The 18,220-nt window shown below is 36.8% G+C and overlaps 4 protein-coding genes and 1 pseudogene across 4 annotated transcripts; 3 read left to right on the top strand and 2 right to left on the bottom strand.

The window, feature by feature from the left end:
* Positions 1 to 191: 191 nt before the first annotated feature.
* LOC140838217 (serine/threonine-protein phosphatase PP2A-2 catalytic subunit-like) lies at positions 192 to 5,980 on the top strand. Its single transcript, XM_073204374.1, has 11 exons — positions 192 to 528; positions 1,433 to 1,489; positions 2,240 to 2,323; positions 3,021 to 3,092; positions 3,210 to 3,281; positions 3,686 to 3,726; positions 4,526 to 4,592; positions 4,837 to 5,028; positions 5,115 to 5,204; positions 5,303 to 5,410; positions 5,597 to 5,980. The coding sequence occupies exons 1-11, from the start codon at positions 436 to 438 to the stop codon at positions 5,660 to 5,662; spliced, it is 942 nt and encodes a 313-aa protein (XP_073060475.1). The 5' UTR covers positions 192 to 435; the 3' UTR covers positions 5,663 to 5,980.
* Positions 5,981 to 6,446: 466 nt separating this feature from the next.
* LOC140813658 (protein SOSEKI 1-like) lies at positions 6,447 to 9,274 on the bottom strand. Its single transcript, XM_073172290.1, is given in 8 exon segments — positions 6,447 to 6,720; positions 7,223 to 7,330; positions 7,468 to 7,844; positions 7,846 to 8,114; positions 8,280 to 8,398; positions 8,567 to 8,636; positions 8,744 to 8,883; positions 9,182 to 9,274. Coding segments are annotated over 7 exon segments (1,194 nt in total). The 5' UTR covers positions 8,877 to 8,883; positions 9,182 to 9,274; the 3' UTR covers positions 6,447 to 6,602.
* A 613-nt stretch (positions 9,275 to 9,887) lies between these two features.
* Positions 9,888 to 13,128, top strand: LOC140809304 (beta-hexosaminidase 2-like; annotated as a pseudogene).
* A 767-nt stretch (positions 13,129 to 13,895) lies between these two features.
* On the top strand, positions 13,896 to 14,254 carry LOC140809313 (non-specific lipid-transfer protein 8-like). Its single transcript, XM_073166903.1, has 2 exons — positions 13,896 to 14,077; positions 14,155 to 14,254. Exons 1-2 carry the CDS (start codon positions 13,896 to 13,898, stop codon positions 14,252 to 14,254), a joined length of 282 nt encoding a protein of 93 aa, XP_073023004.1.
* Positions 14,255 to 15,493: 1,239 nt separating this feature from the next.
* LOC140838227 (chromo domain protein LHP1-like) lies at positions 15,494 to 18,159 on the bottom strand. Its single transcript, XM_073204385.1, has 6 exons — positions 17,736 to 18,159; positions 17,585 to 17,610; positions 17,362 to 17,448; positions 16,412 to 17,191; positions 15,900 to 15,960; positions 15,494 to 15,727 (listed from the first exon to the last, which is right to left on the bottom strand). Exons 1-6 carry the CDS (start codon positions 18,078 to 18,080, stop codon positions 15,680 to 15,682), a joined length of 1,347 nt encoding a protein of 448 aa, XP_073060486.1. The 5' UTR covers positions 18,081 to 18,159; the 3' UTR covers positions 15,494 to 15,679.
* Positions 18,160 to 18,220: the final 61 nt, after the last annotated feature.

Consider the following 18,220-nt stretch of genomic DNA (forward strand, 5'->3'; position numbering starts at 1 on the left):
AACTCTTATCTTCATAGAAACAAAAATGTATGAAACTATTTTTTGTATAAATAAAAATGAACACGTAACACTGGCACGCTGTGGTGGCTAATTATTTAGTTTCAGTAGGAAAAAAGCAAATTAAAATTAAAATTAAAATTAAATGATGGCCATATATATATATATATATAAATATTTTCAGTCAGTGATATTTATGAATTCATCATAACATAACATGAAATAAAAGCAGATCGACGAATTTGGCTCCTCCATCTCCCTCGGTTCCACCATCTGCTCTCAGCCGAGCTCTCTCTCTCTCTCTCATCCCCCGTACACGCACAATTCCTCAAATCAATCCTCCGAAGATCACCTATACCCTGAATCTTGGCCCAGGGTTAAGAAATTTCTTCCCCGGTTGCCTTATTTTTGATACATAATATTGGAACATAGAGCAAGATGAGCGCGGATCTGGCAGCTGCGAGCACACATGGAAATCTGGACGAACAGATTGCTCAGCTTATGCAGTGCAAGCCTTTGTCTGAGCCCGAGGTTTTCTTTCATCCCTTTTAATTTATTAAATTTTCTATTTTTTGTTTTCGTCGTCGTCTTTTTACAGATCTGGTGCGTGTTGTATACTTGAATATGTTGAGGGGTGGAGGATTTTTGGTTCTTCGTTCTGCACGTTTATGATGTTGAAAATATTATTCGGTTTTCAGATGTTAGATTTCGTTCCCATCGATGTGATTTCTTATATGTTAAGTGAGAGAAGTCAATAGGAATTCGATTTATTTTCAATCTTTTGTCGAGAAGTTTCTAGACGAGATCATTAAGGTTTTCTGGTATTGACGGATGGATGCATTGGATTCTTATCTTGTAAGTTATATTTATCAGAGAAACTATGGAAAAATCAGGAAAATTTGGATATTGTTTTTGTAAGCTGTGGCAATTGGAGATGGTTTCTCAACATCATTTATATATGCCAGAAATTTCAGATGGATTCTGAAAGTGAAATAGTGTGGATTGAGAAAGGAAATGACGGTTGTAGAATGAAAAAATTGTTTATTTTTTTTACCCTAAAATTTATTTGTAATATTACTATTTATTGGTTTTTTCCCCACACGTGCCCAAGATTGGCATGAATTGCCATTGTTCGGTCTTACTATTTGGTAACTTCTGGATTGTAGAGATCCGCAGGACGGTAGAATTTTGTTGAAACTATACTTGGCCTTCTATGCATTCCTCTAAGTGGTCGATATTTAGAAATTGGCCTCTTGCTTCTAGTGTGATTTAAACACAAAGTAATAGCAATGGCTTTATGGTTTATTTAGCTGATGAGTTTACCCTGTAGTTTGATCTCTTCTTGTTTCCTTTTTCAAAATGTTGTTCCCGTAATATTCATTCATAACATGAAACAGGGTGTAGAATATGAGGGTACCTCATTTTTTAATTTCAGGTTAGGACCTTATGCGATAAGGCTAAAGAGATACTAATGACGGAAAGCAATGTCCAGGTATGGCAACATTTCCCCGTTTAGTGTTACTATCCTTATTAGTTTAGGTTATTGTTGAAACTTGAAGTATTCTTATTAGCCTGGAAGATAACAGTTTTTTTTACCCATTATCAACGAATTGACAGAACAAAGCCTCCTCTGTGGTTGCTAATTTTCGTTGTGATGTACTCAGGCTGAGCTATCTGAAAGATGGTACCTGATTAGTGTGATTGGAACTTGACATCCACTATCTATTTGACACAAGCTGTCTCTGTAGTCTGTACAATATTCCATGGATTTGTGCCATACATTGTATGGAAGGAATTGGTTGAATTGTAATTCATTCTATTAGTTCATTATTTTATAATTGAACTAAACTTATTTGAGAAAAGATTCTGTAAAGAAACTAGGTTAGTTTTACGGATTGTTTGGTGCCATAAGGTCTTTGAGTGGAAAGTTATTTATTTGACTTGTTGATTATTTTCCTGAGCCTACCTTTTAATTGTCATAATCATATATAAATATTGGATACTGATGCCTCGAGAATGTCTTCTGAATGTGTTGTTAAAGCTGTATTTTTTAAAAAAATTGGCTCTTTTTGATGTTTTCTTAGTTACATTTTTTTTTGGTTTGGCATTTCTGAGGTGTTTCATCGTACAATCCTAATTGACACATGTATGGGCACTCACTCGAGTTTCAGTGACTAATGTTCACTTGTCTGTGGATATTTGTTAGTGGATACTATGTTGATTTATTTGTTGCTCTATGCAGCCTGTAAAAAGCCCTGTGACAATTTGTGGTGATATTCATGGACAATTTCATGATCTTGCTGAACTCTTCCGAATCGGAGGGAAGGTATTGTAGTTTTCTATGACACTTTAACATTTCTTTATCCTTTTGTCTTTAGCTGGTTAATCGATCTTTGACTGAAATATCAAAGAGCTTGAGTGTAACTTGGAGATGTCTTGTTTATTATAACCAGTTGAATCGAAAAAAATTGTCACCCTGGTTCATAGTACATGGCTTTTCTTTTTAAAAATGAAAGATATAGTGCTTGGTATTGTGTTTATTTCTGTCTCTATGGATGTTCTTAATTCAGGTTTCTTTTTCTGATCATGTTTCACATTTGTTGTATTAACTGCCTTTGATGATTCTGTTTGTGATGCCTGCTTTACCACATATTTTTATCTAGTTGGCCACAATCAAAGACAGTGACTGTTGACAAATTAGACCAATCGTGGTGATAATTATTAAAAAAGTTACAAGTAATAGGGAATGGTATATTTTTGGTGTTTCTATGTGGGGTTTATGGTTAAGTATGCTTAAATTTGGTAACATGTCTGTACTGTCATTTTATATGGATTAGGTTGGTTCCTTTTAGTCTCCTTTCTCTGTGAGTTAGTCTGAGAAGTGGGTGGGGCATGGGTTGTTTCATGGTATGATGCCATTAACTTTTTGAGGTTATTATTCTCGACCTCTTCTATACCTCAGTTAATTGATGTGTACAGGTGCTTTTTGAGTATCTAATATGGGTTAATCTACTTGTTGACAGTGCCCAGACACAAATTATCTGTTTATGGGAGATTATGTTGATCGAGGCTACTATTCGGTTGAAACTGTAACGGTAAGTACTAAATGACTATACATTCAAAACAGAATATCAGTTGCCCAGTTTCCCTTTCATTTTGTTCTGAAACAAAAATTGAAACTTGAGAGACATTTGTCCGCTTGTTTCCTGCAGCTTCTAGTAGCACTGAAAGTGCGTTATCCAGAACGGATCACAATTCTCAGAGGAAATCATGAAAGTAGACAGGTATTAATTTATGCTACTAATCCGCGCTAGTTCTTCATCGATTTTTATCTGAAAGGTGTTATTATGTATGGCCTGGTTCTGATTAATTGCAATCAACTAAAACACTACTTTTAGCTTTGCTTATATGAAAAACGAGAAAGTTCACTGCAGGATTGCTATTTTGTGTGTGGATAAATGTGGTGTGGTATTGCTATTTTAATATCCTCTCATTCATTCTGTTACTTCTATTGTTGAGATGCATTCAATGTAAGCTAAATGTTTTAACTTAAAACCTTTTGTATTTAAGTTGACTGTTTTTTCCCTAGTCTTGATATATTGAATCTAATTGGCATCTTGATGTGTTTTCATACTATTAGGCTTTTTTGCTCTGAATGTTAGGTTAATCAATTGTTTTGTTTTTGCAGATAACTCAAGTCTATGGGTTTTATGATGAATGCCTGCGAAAGTGAGTTTATTCCGTTCCCATATTATTTGCTTCACGCTATGTTCAAAGTTTTGTATCATGTACTGCAGTACTAGTGTTTAATAATCTAAAGATTTGGGGAAATATGTTTGCTCGTAGGATTGATATGGTCTGTTTGTCACATAATGTCCTTTTGCTTGCTTACAGCTGAAATTAAACGTTACATGATCTCCTTTGAGCTGTTTTGAGTGGTTGAAAAACACTTTAATTTTATTGTATAAAACAACAGTTGTAGATGCGATTGTTTTTTTCAGTTTGTCACCAGATTGTGCATTCTTAGGTAACTGAAGCAGATGCCAAGTTGTGATGGAGCACCATAGAGATTTCTAAGTTTAAAGATTTGCTGGCAGTAGTTTGTGTATATTTATTTTGGTGTCATATGCCTAGATGTTCATTTGAATGTTTTGAATAGTTTTAAGACAAATTGATTTTTGGAGGAGGAAATTGGTAAAGCTTTAAGAAATAAGATTAAGCACGGGAGAATGAGAAATGACACAAGAGGGGTAATGGATAAAGCTCCTGAATAAGTCAGTGCCTCAGAGCATGCTGCGATTCCTCATCCCTCCCAGCAGCATATTGAGTTCCATGAGAACGTTACGAACTTGACCTGTACATTTGACAAGGTTGCATCTCATTTAAAATCGTAGTTTGTTAATATAGAAATGAAGAAAAAGTATCTGAATGACCAATTGTTTTATTGTTCATACCTGTTTTTCATATTATTTTCCTTATTTCATCCCATATCAATGCAAAAAAAATGATATTTTCATTTGGATTATAGATATGGGAATGCTAATGTGTGGAAGACATTTACAGATCTGTTTGACTATTTCCCTCTGACTGCCTTGGTTAGTGAATTTACTTGCCTATTTTTGTCCCTTTTATTTTTTCTGACCTGTTTGTTGTAACATATGTGAAAAGCTAGTCCGCAGTTATTTTCTCCTCGTGTACCCATTGTAAATGAAAGTGAACAAAATTGTAGTTATCGTATGCAGCTATAAGTTTTGAGGCCCTTGTCATGTATTGTTTAGCAAAAAAATTTAGGTGTATCAAGGCATTGGGCATTCAAATCGATTTGTAATCTTTGCATAGGTTGAATCAGAAATATTTTGTCTGCATGGTGGATTGTCTCCCTCTATCGAAACCCTTGATAATATAAGAAACTTCGATCGTGTTCAAGAAGTACCACATGAAGGTCCAATGTGTGATTTGTTGTGGTCTGATCCTGATGATCGCTGTGGTTGGGGCATCTCCCCTCGTGGTGCTGGATACACTTTTGGCCAGGTAAATATCAACCATTGAACAACTAACCAAACATTCTTGTTTTCATTTATACATCATTTTATTAATCATGTATTATATTCTTACAGGACATATCAGAGCAATTCAATCACACCAATAATTTGAAGCTTATTGCTAGAGCTCATCAGCTAGTTATGGAGGGATATAACTGGGCCCATGTAATCAATACAATCATAATTCTTGAGCACATATTTTTTAATTACCTTTCCGAGGACGGGATGCTTGTTATGAATTAATCTTTTAATTACTATCTCAGGAACAAAAGGTCGTCACTATTTTTAGTGCTCCAAATTATTGTTATCGCTGCGGAAATATGGCATCCATTTTGGAAGTTGATGATGGCAGAGAGCACACGTTTATCCAGGTTTCACTAATTGCACGTCTTTTAATTTTTATGCCAGTGATGTTCATTGTCAAGAGTTGCGATAGTTTTTGAAGTATCTGTGATGTAATGTTATTGTCAATTGTGATTCAAGCATTATACTTTATGTTCCGGTGCCTGTTAGTGATCTTTAGTTGATATCAACTCACTGTGTTTAATTTATTTCAGTTTGAGCCAGCTCCTAGGAGAGGAGAACCTGACGTAACTCGAAGAACACCAGATTATTTCTTGTGAGGACGAAGTTACTGACACTGATGTTCGCATGAATGGATCATTTTGTGGTGCTTAGATGTCTCCTCTGGCAAGATTCGAGCTTCAAGTTGGATGAGGTGGTGCGAGTGCAAATAAGCATTTGAAATATGAAAGTCCCTCTGTCCAGTTATATTCTAACGTAGCAAGTGTGGGAAAGTTTGTTGGGGATGGTCATTTGTACGCTGGTTTGTAATTTTCTACTGTTCTGTTTCTGCCCCTTTTGCACAAATAATTATTATTTTATATTTGTCTTTTTTTATATATATAAATGACTGACATGCAGTGGACTGTTTTGTAGAACTGGTGAAGTTCTTGATTCATTTCATATGAGTACGATACAATTTGTGTGCTGAGCTATAATGAAGGATAATCCCCAAAAAGCCCACATAGTTTTGTAGATGCCATCCAAATTTCTCGTACGTGGTATTTTATAGTTTTAAAATGCGAACCATTTTTTTGTGGAGTGTTCCTAATTGGGAAAAAAATGGATAAAAAAGTAAATTGTTGTTGATGGTTCATATTCCATTTACAATAAAATATCAAAGCTTGGAAGGTCTCAAAATTGAGATCAAATCATAACACGTCTCTCATCCAACTTTTTTTTTTTAACAAAAAAGCGAACTGTTGAATTTTGTTGGTCCACGAGTCTTCCAGATTCAAAACATTTAAGTGAAACCAAGACGTTACATTGAAGTGAGATCAAGAAGTTCATGGGTTCACCATGTGTTCGTAGCCGCGATCGGTGCAAAGTTCATGACCTGATGTATTTTTTCATGAATGAAATGATTCAACTCTGGGTAAAACTTCTTAAAGAACTAAGTTTAAACGAACCTTTTTTGCCACCAAGAAAGATTTATTTATACTAAGCTAATTCTTGGTCACAAAGATTGTTACAATAAATGAGGTAAAAATCTTCAATACGCTAAATCTTGATCTTCGAAGCAGGAGAGTTTACAGCTTCCTTGGAGTTCGATATGATAGCCCTGCAAGATTTCATGTGCACATGAAGCTTTTCTGGCTTGAAAGGCTTACCACATTGCCTGCCAATTTTTTTAATACGTTAGTAATTACTAGTTTATGAAATCCTACAATCACCATCAAATCAAAGTTAGGATACCCCGTTCTACTCTTATGAATTCTAAGTTATGCAATCAGTAAAAGCTATTAGGGACCCATATATGACGCGTAGAGTTTAAAATTTTTGAATTATAATAATATCACAAACTATAATTTTCGGCAAGAATAAATATTATATGACATGTCTTTATAATAATTTTCGTACTTTATTTATTATTTTAAAAATGAATTTGTATTAGCATGTTATAATCTTAGCTTCCGTAATGTCCATATTTTATGTATCATGTGTATAACAAGTGCAGTCGACCGAAACTATTTCCACAAGTAAATAGATGTAACGCCACCAAATTTCCACCAACCATTGAACCAGCTATTCCTATATTTTCCAATACAATTAGGTGTCTTGAAAATAAAGTTCCCAGTTAGCAATTTATATAAAAATACTCAAATGGAGAAAGCACTTACGAGCAATTTGGCCAATTTATAGGCTTGAAATTAGCAGCACAAGGAACCCTTTGACCTTTGAATTCAATCTTGTTCTTTGTTGAATCCATCACCCCATCGCAACTCTTCCTGTATTATCCAACAATTATACACTAAATAATACCCCGATATATCGAATATTTGACCATATAAATTTTTTAGTTGAGCGAGGAAGTTTGTTCAATATTGTTGATTTTTTTGCGGATGAATGGTTCGACTTGAGATACCTGCCGCTCCATTGGGATTGAGTCAATGTAGGAGTCCCATAGATCCTATGAGAGCCTCCAAGCTTATCCCTTTTGCATATTTGTGATGAATCAACATTTCTTTGATTACTAGAACACACATTCAATAAAGGGTATTTGTTTTGCTTATTGATCATCACCACTGCTGAATCATTAGTACTCAAAGCACCGCAACTCATCAAGTTCCGAAAGATGTTTGATGCACCAGTAGAGTAGCTCTTGCTTTTCGTAAAACGAGGCTCGGAGGAATTGTTGGATGAATCAGCTGGTGTGGCACTAATCTCTTCACTGATCTTGACTCTATTGCTTCTGCTCTTGTCTTTCTTGTTGATCTTGAGCTTATAGTCTTCGGAAGTCCACGAAGTCTCTAGTGTTTCGGGTTTTTTCATCTTGTGTCTTGTGCACTGCTGTGTCTGAATTCTTCTCCATTTCAAGTCTTGTAGAGTCATCCGTCAATGTGGATGTCTCGGAGCTAAAGAAGAGGGATTCTTCTTCGATTTCGGATGAAGATCTTCTTGGGGCATGTGACGAAGTTTCTGATAAATGGCTTCGGTTTTCGTTTGTTTTTTGATCTTTTTCTGGTTGCTTATCTTTTTGCATTGCAGATTTTTTCTGAGTGCATGCAAAGTCTGCCAGATTATCACGAAAGAAACGACTCATCAGATAGCGGAATAAACATATATCATAGCTTTCTGTTGTTTTTGCCTATTTTGATTTCGAAATTTTTAGAAACTACTTGTTTAATTTCATGCCGGAATCTAAAATTTTCGTAGACTGATCTAAAATTAGTTCACCTCTGTTGATCATCGCGGAAGAAATCTCTGATCCTTTGACAACATATTCATTGTCTGAGATTGGAGTGATAAGATCATCATCAAATAAATCTTGCCACACATAGCCGGTCTTATATCTCCTGTCAAATTATGTCAAAATATTTTAAAAAAAATTAAAAAAATTCCCCTTAGAATTTGATCAAGAAAATAATAACTGAAGAGAAAAGATTGGCCCATTCAAATGACAAAAACTTGAGACAAAAGTACTAAGTATACATTAATATTATGAAAGTAGACACAGTACATACCTCTTGTATGACCAAGAAAAAGATTCTGGCATGTCTTTTCCGCGCAAATCTCCCAGCCATCTCTTAACGTCTAATTCATACAAATCCCACATATCAGATACGAGCGTCATTCATTTCCAATTTTCAAATAGATTCACTCAAATTAATAAAAATTGATTGCATCATTAGCACACGGACCTCGCAACCGAACCCCGTTTCTTGACAGATGATGGATTCGAATGAGATGAGGGTGTTCTATACGGCTCTTTCGACTAAGAAAGTAGACAACATTGAGCCGCCTCACTTCCGCCCCGGTGGCTTGTGTCTCCATTAATCTTCTGTCAAAGAAGAAATAACATGTCACATATTAAGGATACAACCCTCTTAACTATCTTTTCATGAGGCTAAAGAAATTCAAAAAAGTTCTCTTTTTTTCAAATAAAAGAAGTTCCCAAGACAGAATTCTTGGTTATGTGCCGACCTGCAAGAAAGGGTGGTCGAAATAGAGACTTTATTGTAGTGTATTTCAACGATTAAAAAATCAGTGTAACATGCATGGATTTTTGCAGGCCCCAGTGAAAACAAACATACTTCTGTGTTGGTAATAGAAAAGCATGGAAACAAGAAAGTTCTCACTCGGATCGAGATGATCATTGGACTGAGAGAGTAATTGTGTCAGTTGTTTAATCGCAAATGTGATTAATTTTTATATATTAAGATTAGATTAGATCTGTAAAACTAAGCTATAAAAGGGAAAACTTGGTCTCGTTCAGGAAGTTGTCTGATTTCCCGCGATATTGTTATCCATTTTTTGGCAGCTTTTGACTCTCTCTTTTGCCTGCATTAAAGAAACTTTCTTCTTGCATGCAGTATTTACAATGATCCACTTTTACGTAATTATATGAATAAAATATCGAATTTTGATTGTATGATAATATAAAAAGTTCGCCACGTTTTTTAATATCTTGCGCCTTTTTATGGCAAATATACAATTCGTGATTATGATATTTTTTTTAAAATTCTTTGAATGTTTCTTTATAAATTCCATAACGAAGAGCGGGAAGCAATTGCAAATGGAGTAAGTTTCGGGGGGAAAGATATTGAAATAGCAATATTATTGTAATAATAATTATATATATTGATTCGATTTTATCATTGAATATACATGCATGCATAGTACATTGAGCCAATTTGAAACTTAGATTAGTTTTTAATTATTAGTTTAATAATTTTGGACATTTTTTTTTCAATTATTCAATTTGGGAGCATGGAAAACATGATATATTTTTTTTTAAAAAAATTTTAGACTTTCACGTAATATTAATTATTTATTATTATAAATATGATTTTTCTGATAAAAATCAGTGATATCATCTCAAAAAGATATTTTTCCGACGCGCCGCTGTTTGTGCACAGGGGAGTGATGCTCGACACGTCCAGGAATTACTATGGCGTGGATGATTTGATGAGGTTGATTCGAGCTTTGAGTGTGAATAAGTTAAACGTATTTCATTGGCATATTCCCGATCGTGGTGCCGTCGGAGCCGGAGCTGGCTGCGAAAGGGGGGTATGGCGAGGAGATGACGTACACGGCGGCGGATGTGAAAAATGTGGTGGAGTATGGCATGAATTACGGAGTTCGAGTTGTGCCGGAAATCGATATGCCTGGTAAGAAAAGAACAATCTTTGTCTCAAACAAATTTCTCTATTTTTAAAAAAATTAAAAAGTTTACCTTCCCCCAAAACATACAATATCCACTGCCAAAAGCACAAAATCATCCGTATAATACTTTAATAATATTTTTTAATGTTTGATCTTCGAAATGTATATATATGTTTCATTATCATTATGCTCATTTAAACGTCATTGGTTTGCTGCACACAGCCTAGCTAGGAAGTCCACCCCCGGATTTTATTGTTAAACAAAACTTGTCATGCAACAGAACTTTGGACTAAAATCTTAGTTATTTGTTAAATTAGCAGGATTCTGCGAAATGTTGCAACTGTTTAATTTTTTGGATTTGCAATTTTGCAGCACATACGGGATCCTGGGCTAAAACCTACCCTGAAATTTTTCTTGTGCAAATAAGTTCTGGTGGCTTGCTGAATCTGGTTGGGATGATCGCTTCGCAGCTGAGCCAGGAACTGGTCAACTTAATCACTTGAATCCTAAGACACATGAAGTTGTCAAGAATGTGGTCCATGATGTTGTTGCCATGTTTCCCGATCAACTTTATCATGCGGGAGCCGATGAAATCACTCCCAACTGCTGGAAAATTGATCCTTTAATACAGTCTTTCCTCGCTAAAAATGGAACCTTGAGTCAGATTCTTGAAATGTTTGTTAATTCCACTTTACCCTACATCACTGCTCTGAATCGAACAGTGGTCTATTGGGAGGATGTTTTATTGGACGCTAATGTCAAAGTGAACCCTTCTTTGCTTCCACCCTAAAACATTATTCTACAATCGTGGAATAATGGGCCAAAGAAGACAAAAAGGATTGTCCAATCTGGTTATTGTGCTATTGTTTCATCTTCAGATTTTTATTACTTGGATTGTGGGCATGGAAACTTTTTGGGGAACAACAGTCAGTATGATCTGCCGCCTGGTACTGATCAAGGTAATGGAGGATCATGGTGCGGACCGTTTAAAACATGGCAAACCATATACAACTACGACATAACTTACGGACTGACTAAGGCAGAGTCAGAGCTTGTAATAGGAGGGGAAGTGGGATTATGGTCAGAGCAAGCAGATCATCCGACTGTTATGGATCCACGGTTTTGGCCTCGAGCTTCAGCGATGGCTGAAATTTTATGGTCAGGGAATCGAGATGAAACAGGAAACAAAAGATCTGTAGAGGCTACGGATAGGTGGAACGAGTGGACACCACTCGGGGAATTGGTGCAGAACCGATTCAGCCACTATGGTGTATCAAGAATCCAGGCATTGTTAAATGTCCCACATCGGTTAGATAATTAACCTTTGAGTGGCATATATTGGCTTGGACAATCCTCCCTCCTTGAGCTAGCTTTTGGGGTTGAGTTAGGTCCAAGTTCCAATCTTAACATGGTACCAGAGTCCAGGTTTCACCGTTATATGTTGGACTGCCTATAATTAGGCCACCCGTTCTGCCCATAAGTGGGTCATTTGTAAACTCCACGCTCCAGATGTTCATTCCTGGGCGTGAGAGGGTGTGTTAATTGTCCCACATCGGTGATATTTAATACCTGGGAGTTGTATATATGGGATTGGACAATCCTCCCCCCTTGAGCTAGCTTTTGGGGTTAAGTTAGGTCCAAGTTCCAATCTTAACATGGTATCATGTTAATTGTCCCACATCGGTTGGATAAATAACCTTTGAGTGGCATATATTGGCTTGGACAATCCCCACCCCTTGAGCTAGCTTTTGGGGTTGAGTTAGGTCCAAGTTCCAATCTTAACATGGTATCAGAGCTCGGGTTTCACCGTTATGTGTTGGACTGCCTATAATTATGCCACCCGTTCTGCCCACAATTGGGTCATTTGTAAACTCCACGCTCCAGATGTTCATTCCTGGGCGTGAGAGGGGTGTGTTAAATGTCCCACATCGGTTTAGATAATTAACCTTTGAGTGGCATATATTGGCTTGGACAATCCTCCCTCCTTGAGCTAGCTTTTGGGGTTGAGTTAGGTCCAAGTTCCAATCTTAACATGGTACCAGAGTCCGGGTTTCACCGTTATATGAGTCCGGGTTTCACCGTTATATGTTGGACTGCCTATAATTAGGCCACCCGTTCTGCCCATAAGTGGGTCATTTGTAAACTCCACGTTCCAGATGTTCATTCCTGGTGTGTTAATTGTCCCACATCGGTTGGATAAATAACCTTTGAGTGGCATATATTGGCTTGGACAATCCTCACCCCTTGAGCTAGCTTTTGGGGTTGAGTTAGGTCCAAGTTCCAATCTTAACAGGCATGTGTAACACTCTTCAAGAATTTAGTTTTCTTTTATTTATTTGGCCATCGTTGTCAGTATTTGTCTGGTTTGAATATTTTGAGGATTTGATGTCATTGAGATATTTGTATCAAGAACGTTGAAATTCAATTTTTCTGATGCTAATCTTTTCAGGTTGTCGTTTGCAAACATTAGCTCGTGTGCAACTAAAAAACATCGATCCCTGAATTTTGATTAGACGTACACCAAGTTATTCAAGCTTAACCTCGAAAAGTTCCATTTTTCGGAGCCTATTCGAATTTGAGGTTGGAACATTTAAAGATTAAAATGCGGTTCCATCTTTCCAAGATTTATTGCAGAATAAATAAGTCATTAAAAAAATTATGATAACATAGTAATCTAATTAATATTTTTAAAAATTCAAAAAATAAATTCCACTACATGAGTTCTAGAGATTTAATGAGTAGATAAACAAAATAGTTGACTCGGGGTTTGATCTAGAAATGAAACCACTAGAGCTCCGTCACAGTCGAGCTCTAGCCAATCTTTGCCATCAACAGTGAGTGGATGTTCTATCACAATGTCAGCCATAAAGTTTTGCACACGAAGAAACCCAATATCGGTGGACTTCTCTAAGTTACTTCCACGGTGTTAGCTAGGTGTTTTGGTCAGTATATTGTCCCAACAGTATAATATTAACAAAAACCTTGTTCTACTTTGTTAAAAGCGGCAAGAAACGTTGGTGGCTCGGCGAATCGGGTTGCGCATTCACTTGCATTTTTTTCACTTTCTTCCCTGCTCCTTTTGTTTGGGAAAATGGGGTTTTTTCCGTTTTGCTTGGTGAATCTTGTAACATACGATTTATTGCATTCTAGATAAATTTACAAACGTTACCATAAAAATAAAAATAAAAAAGCGGCAAGAAACGTGTTTGTCGAGTGAAACTCAAGTCAACAAATGAAACGACAGTGTTATTTGTCAACCAGCTGGGACATTTCTGTGATAGAATAGAGAAATCTCTCCGTACGATTTTATAGATTTGTTTGTATGTGCGTGAAACAACTAATTGTTGTTACTTGTCAAACAGCTTGGACATTTCTTTGTCAAAATATGTGCGTGAAACAACTCACTGCTTCCCATATCTGCTTTTTCTTTTATCAAACAATGAATATTTTGCGGAACATGCATGGAGTAGGTTTATGTTTAATTCTGCAAGTTATGTATTAATTTGAAAATATTTAACCATTTTTCTTGTCCTCAAGTGCACTATATACTCCGAATTTCGGATCATTTACACTCTTTCTTGCACTCAATCACATACCCAGGCATTTTTTTTTCACGAGTTCCCCGGATCTTGGCCTATAAATCCACTAGTTTTGGCACCTCATTTTTTAAAACTCCTCATTTTAGCCATGGAACCATCTTCAATACGGATAGTTCCTTCCCTAGCCGCAGCTTTCTTGATCATACTCTATGTTGTACTTCCATCTTCCGAAGCTGCAATTTCGTGCAGTGACGTGATAATGGACATGCAGCCCTGTATCAACTACTTGATTAGTGGCATCGGCAGCCACCGGCCCCTTGCTGTGCAGGCGTATCGAATCTTGCTTCAACTGCCACAACCACACCAGATAAGCAGACTGCTTGTACTTGTCTTAAGAATGCTTCCAGGAACATTAATCTGAAGCCCGAGCTTGCTAAATCCCTTCCAGAGAATTGCGGGATTTCGTTGCCATTTGCTGTTTCGCCAGATGTTGATTGCTCCGAGTAATGATTCAATGCTTTCCATTCTCTTGTGTGCAAATCTTTTCTTGATTTCTTGAACAACTAATTAAGAAATATTACATGTATATCTTTTGCAGGATTGGTTAAACAACGAGTGAACTTGCTGAAATTATTGTGTTGTGGTATTTTTACATAATGGATTCATGCATGGAGGAAGATTAATATATTATGAGCTTGGATCTTTTATTATTCCCTGTTTTTTGTTATGTTATTTCGTGTTGAATAAATGAGTGTCTCTTATCTGGAGATAAAATCTGAGTTGTTGTGTATGAAATTTCACTGCTTTAAAATTTGAGTTGTTATGCATGGAATTTCGTTCTGCTAGTCTGCCAAGGTGTGAAGGCAACCAACGTCGAGAAATATTATATGTAAACCTGTTAAGATTGGAACTTGGACCTAACTCAACCCCAAAAGAGCTCAAGGGGGGAGGATTGTCCAATCCTATATATACCATTCAAAGGTTATTTATCCAACCGATGTGGGACAATTAACACACCCCCCTCACGCCCAGGAATGAACATCTGGAGCGTGGAGTTTACAAATGACCCAATTATGGGCAGACGGGTGGCCTAATTATAGACAATCCAACACATAACGGTGGAACCCGGGCTCTGATACCATGTTAAGATTGGAACTTGGACCTAACTCAACCCCAAAAGCTAGCTCAAGGGAGGAGGATTGTCCAATCCCATATATACCACTCAAAGGTTATTTATCCAACCGATGTGGGACAATTAACAAAACCCAAATATCTGGATTTATTTTGTTCGTAGACAAACAAACGAGATTGTTTATGTGTTAATTAAGTATTCTGGTTTTATGTAGTCCTTTGTTTGATTTGGAACACCAATATAATTATTATCAGTTTGTGTTATTTTTATTTCTGAATCTTGAATTTTTAAGTTAAAAAAACAAATTGGGTATTATTTGGGGAGATAATAAAACGTTTCTAAATACGAGGTTTTAATTTCGAATTTTATTTTTTGGCTATAATATATGTACGGGGCGAAGATGTAGGATAATTTGCCCTCTTTCAATTTTATTTTTTTTAAAGTCAAGGACATAATTTATTGGATGAGGATTGTAAGTTTAAATTCACGTTAAAACAAAAAAACCGCAATAAATGCGCTAAACAGTGAAAAAAATCCCAAAAAATAATAGGCCGAATTAAAAGACGGAAAATTAAAATGACAAATGAAAATAAACATCACTTCCGACAATAATCTTCAACTGCATGAAGGGGTATATTGATGCAATAGAGCATATCGGTGCTGTTATACATTCCAGCTCAACTTTATCGACCACCCCGTCTATGGATACTGTGCTTGCATGGTCTGCACTAGTCTTTGGTACAAAATGTTACAACTATATACATATAGGAATAATATATGACTCTACTGTTGCTGCGTTTTCATCGTGTTGGACTATACCTCAAATGTTTCTCATAAAAGTCTATCAGCTGCAGAAGATAAATCAATGGTTATATTATATGATTGAAAGATAAAAGTCTGCCCGTGAAAATTCAAAAGTTAGTATCGATGATTCATGTCATAAAGGGGCGGACTTGTAATGAAATACAATTTTATGGTCAAAGAACACAAAGTAAAAACTAGTGGGATTATGAGGCTTACCAAGAGGGGATTGTTGGCTTTCAAAAATTTGTTATCCACAGTAACTTTAGATCCATCAGACCTACAGGCAGCATGGCAATCGAGGATCATGAAGAAGCAAACGAATTATGAGTACGCACTAGTCGATGATTCAATACGTTCAAAACTACATAAATTGTAAAGCACACGTCAGACAGCATCCCATGCAAAAAGATTGCAGACATTTAAGGTGCAGTTTCGCTACTTGGCTAGGTTCGGTCAGGCTTTTGCGTTTCAAAGCCCAGCTCAAGTTTTGGATAAAATTTTCCAATCAGATAGTTTTTGAGACCCTTTCAGACAAATAAAAACAAATGTGGAAGAGAATCCCCCTTCAAAGATCAATAAATTGATACGTGACATTCTTATTCTTCCAATTTGGTGCATCCTCTTAATAAAAATAAAACTCAATTTCATGTTGGAGCTTCAATTATCAACATTTCGTCTAAATCATCAGATAATGATGAACCATGAAAATTAGAAGTTTGATCACAAACCTCATTGCCTCGAAGGCTACCAAGACTTCTTGGATGTTGTTTGATATGGAAGCTTTGTAGCTTATGGGTTTGATAATCTGAGCAATGGAGCATGTTGTTTTGGAATCAGCATACTTATTCTGGCAATTTGTATAACTCCCCAGAAAATCTGAATTTTGAACAACCATAGGTTCTATTGCAGCACATATCGCTACTGCATTCTGTGCACCATCCATGGAGTATGATGTTAGATCTTGCTTGAACCTCTTGACTGAACCAGATTTCCTCTTTTTAGCCCCGGTACAACGACCTGATTGGTAAGTGTCCACAGCATCAGCTTTACTCGATCCATTTGGCAGTATATCTCCTCCTTTCGGTTGACCTTCCTCAGGAGTAATAGCAATCCTCTTAGCGTCTTCCACGCTGATGGTCGTTGTTCCCTTCAGTTCACAAAGCTTCAAATTCAACTCATTTAGCTCCTTTTCTTCTCCCCTCTCAACAGAAACTATTCTCGCACCATTCTCATTTATCCCCTTGGACACTTCAATGCTGTTTCCACTGCTTACATATGTCTCCCAACTATTATGTATGCTGCTAAAGTCATTCAGCCTGGTGAAGGAAATAGGATCCTCAGAGATCCTGACAACATGAGAAGGCACATTATAAGTGGCGGCTGCAGGGGATTGCTGCCGCTTCGGCAACTTCTGCTTCGGAAAATGCGGCTTTTTCTTAATCTGAGCATGAGTAATGCCAGTTTGGCGCTTCCTCTTGCGTGTTGGCCTACTTTTTCCGGTTTTCAAACTTGAAATACAACAAAACCACAAGAATCCAAAATAAATATAAACTATAAGACAAATCAGCAATAATAATTTGCTTAAATGGCACTACAATTATAAGTTTACAAGCAGATCAAAGAGTTCATTAGCACAAAATGGTACAAGATACAGCAAGAACCGAAGAAGATAAAAAACCTTTCTTCATATGCATCAATAATATCTGAACATTGCAACAAATTATCCAGAGGTTCCCATGTATTTGCTGCCTCCGACCAGCCTCGCCTTCCCAAAGACACATTGAAAATCAATTAGCAACAAACCATATCCAGGTCATGGACACGAAAAAAACCACCCCCATTCTGACCATGTAAAAATGGGATTTTCACATCATGTTACATTCGTGTTGAAAATTACTCACCATTTAATGAGATACTGAACTTGACCCTTCATTTTTCCGCATTCCAAATCAGCCCCAACGTTAAAACAGAAAATCCAAAATCAAAATCAAACACAATAACCTCCAGAAAAATAATCGATATCATCTAAAAAGTAAAATCCAAAAATTTCACCTTTCGGACGCGCTTTCTGCGGACGCTCTCAATCTCATAGTATCCCTCAGCAAGCTTCACCCTGTCACCCTCGACCTCCTCCGCGTCCGCCTCTGCAATATAAAAGGTTTCCGACGGTTCGTAATCTTTCTCAGCTCCCGAATCCTCGTCTTCTCCTTCTCTCTCTTCGAGAGCTTCTTCAGCAGCTTCGAATTTGTCGCTCCCCTCTTCACTACGGGGACCCTCTTTCTCCTCCACCCCCTCAGTCGCATCGCCACCGTCGCTGAAGTCGGTTGGGGTGGGAGGTGAGGGTGGGTAGGGGGATTGTACGGGGTCAGCACTGCTGCTCCTTTTCCCACCTTTCATTTTCTCTCTCTAAAATGTTTCAACTTCTCTCTCTAGACTATAGGATACAGTCACAAGTCAACCCTACAACCATTTCGCCGTATATATATGTATATACAAATGTGGTTTGATTTCTGAAACCGTGAATTATATTATATTTT

The sequence above is a fragment of the Primulina eburnea genome, chromosome 1 (genome assembly GCF_022965805.1).
Source record: "Primulina eburnea isolate SZY01 chromosome 1, ASM2296580v1, whole genome shotgun sequence".
NCBI lineage: Eukaryota > Viridiplantae > Streptophyta > Magnoliopsida > Lamiales > Gesneriaceae > Primulina > Primulina eburnea.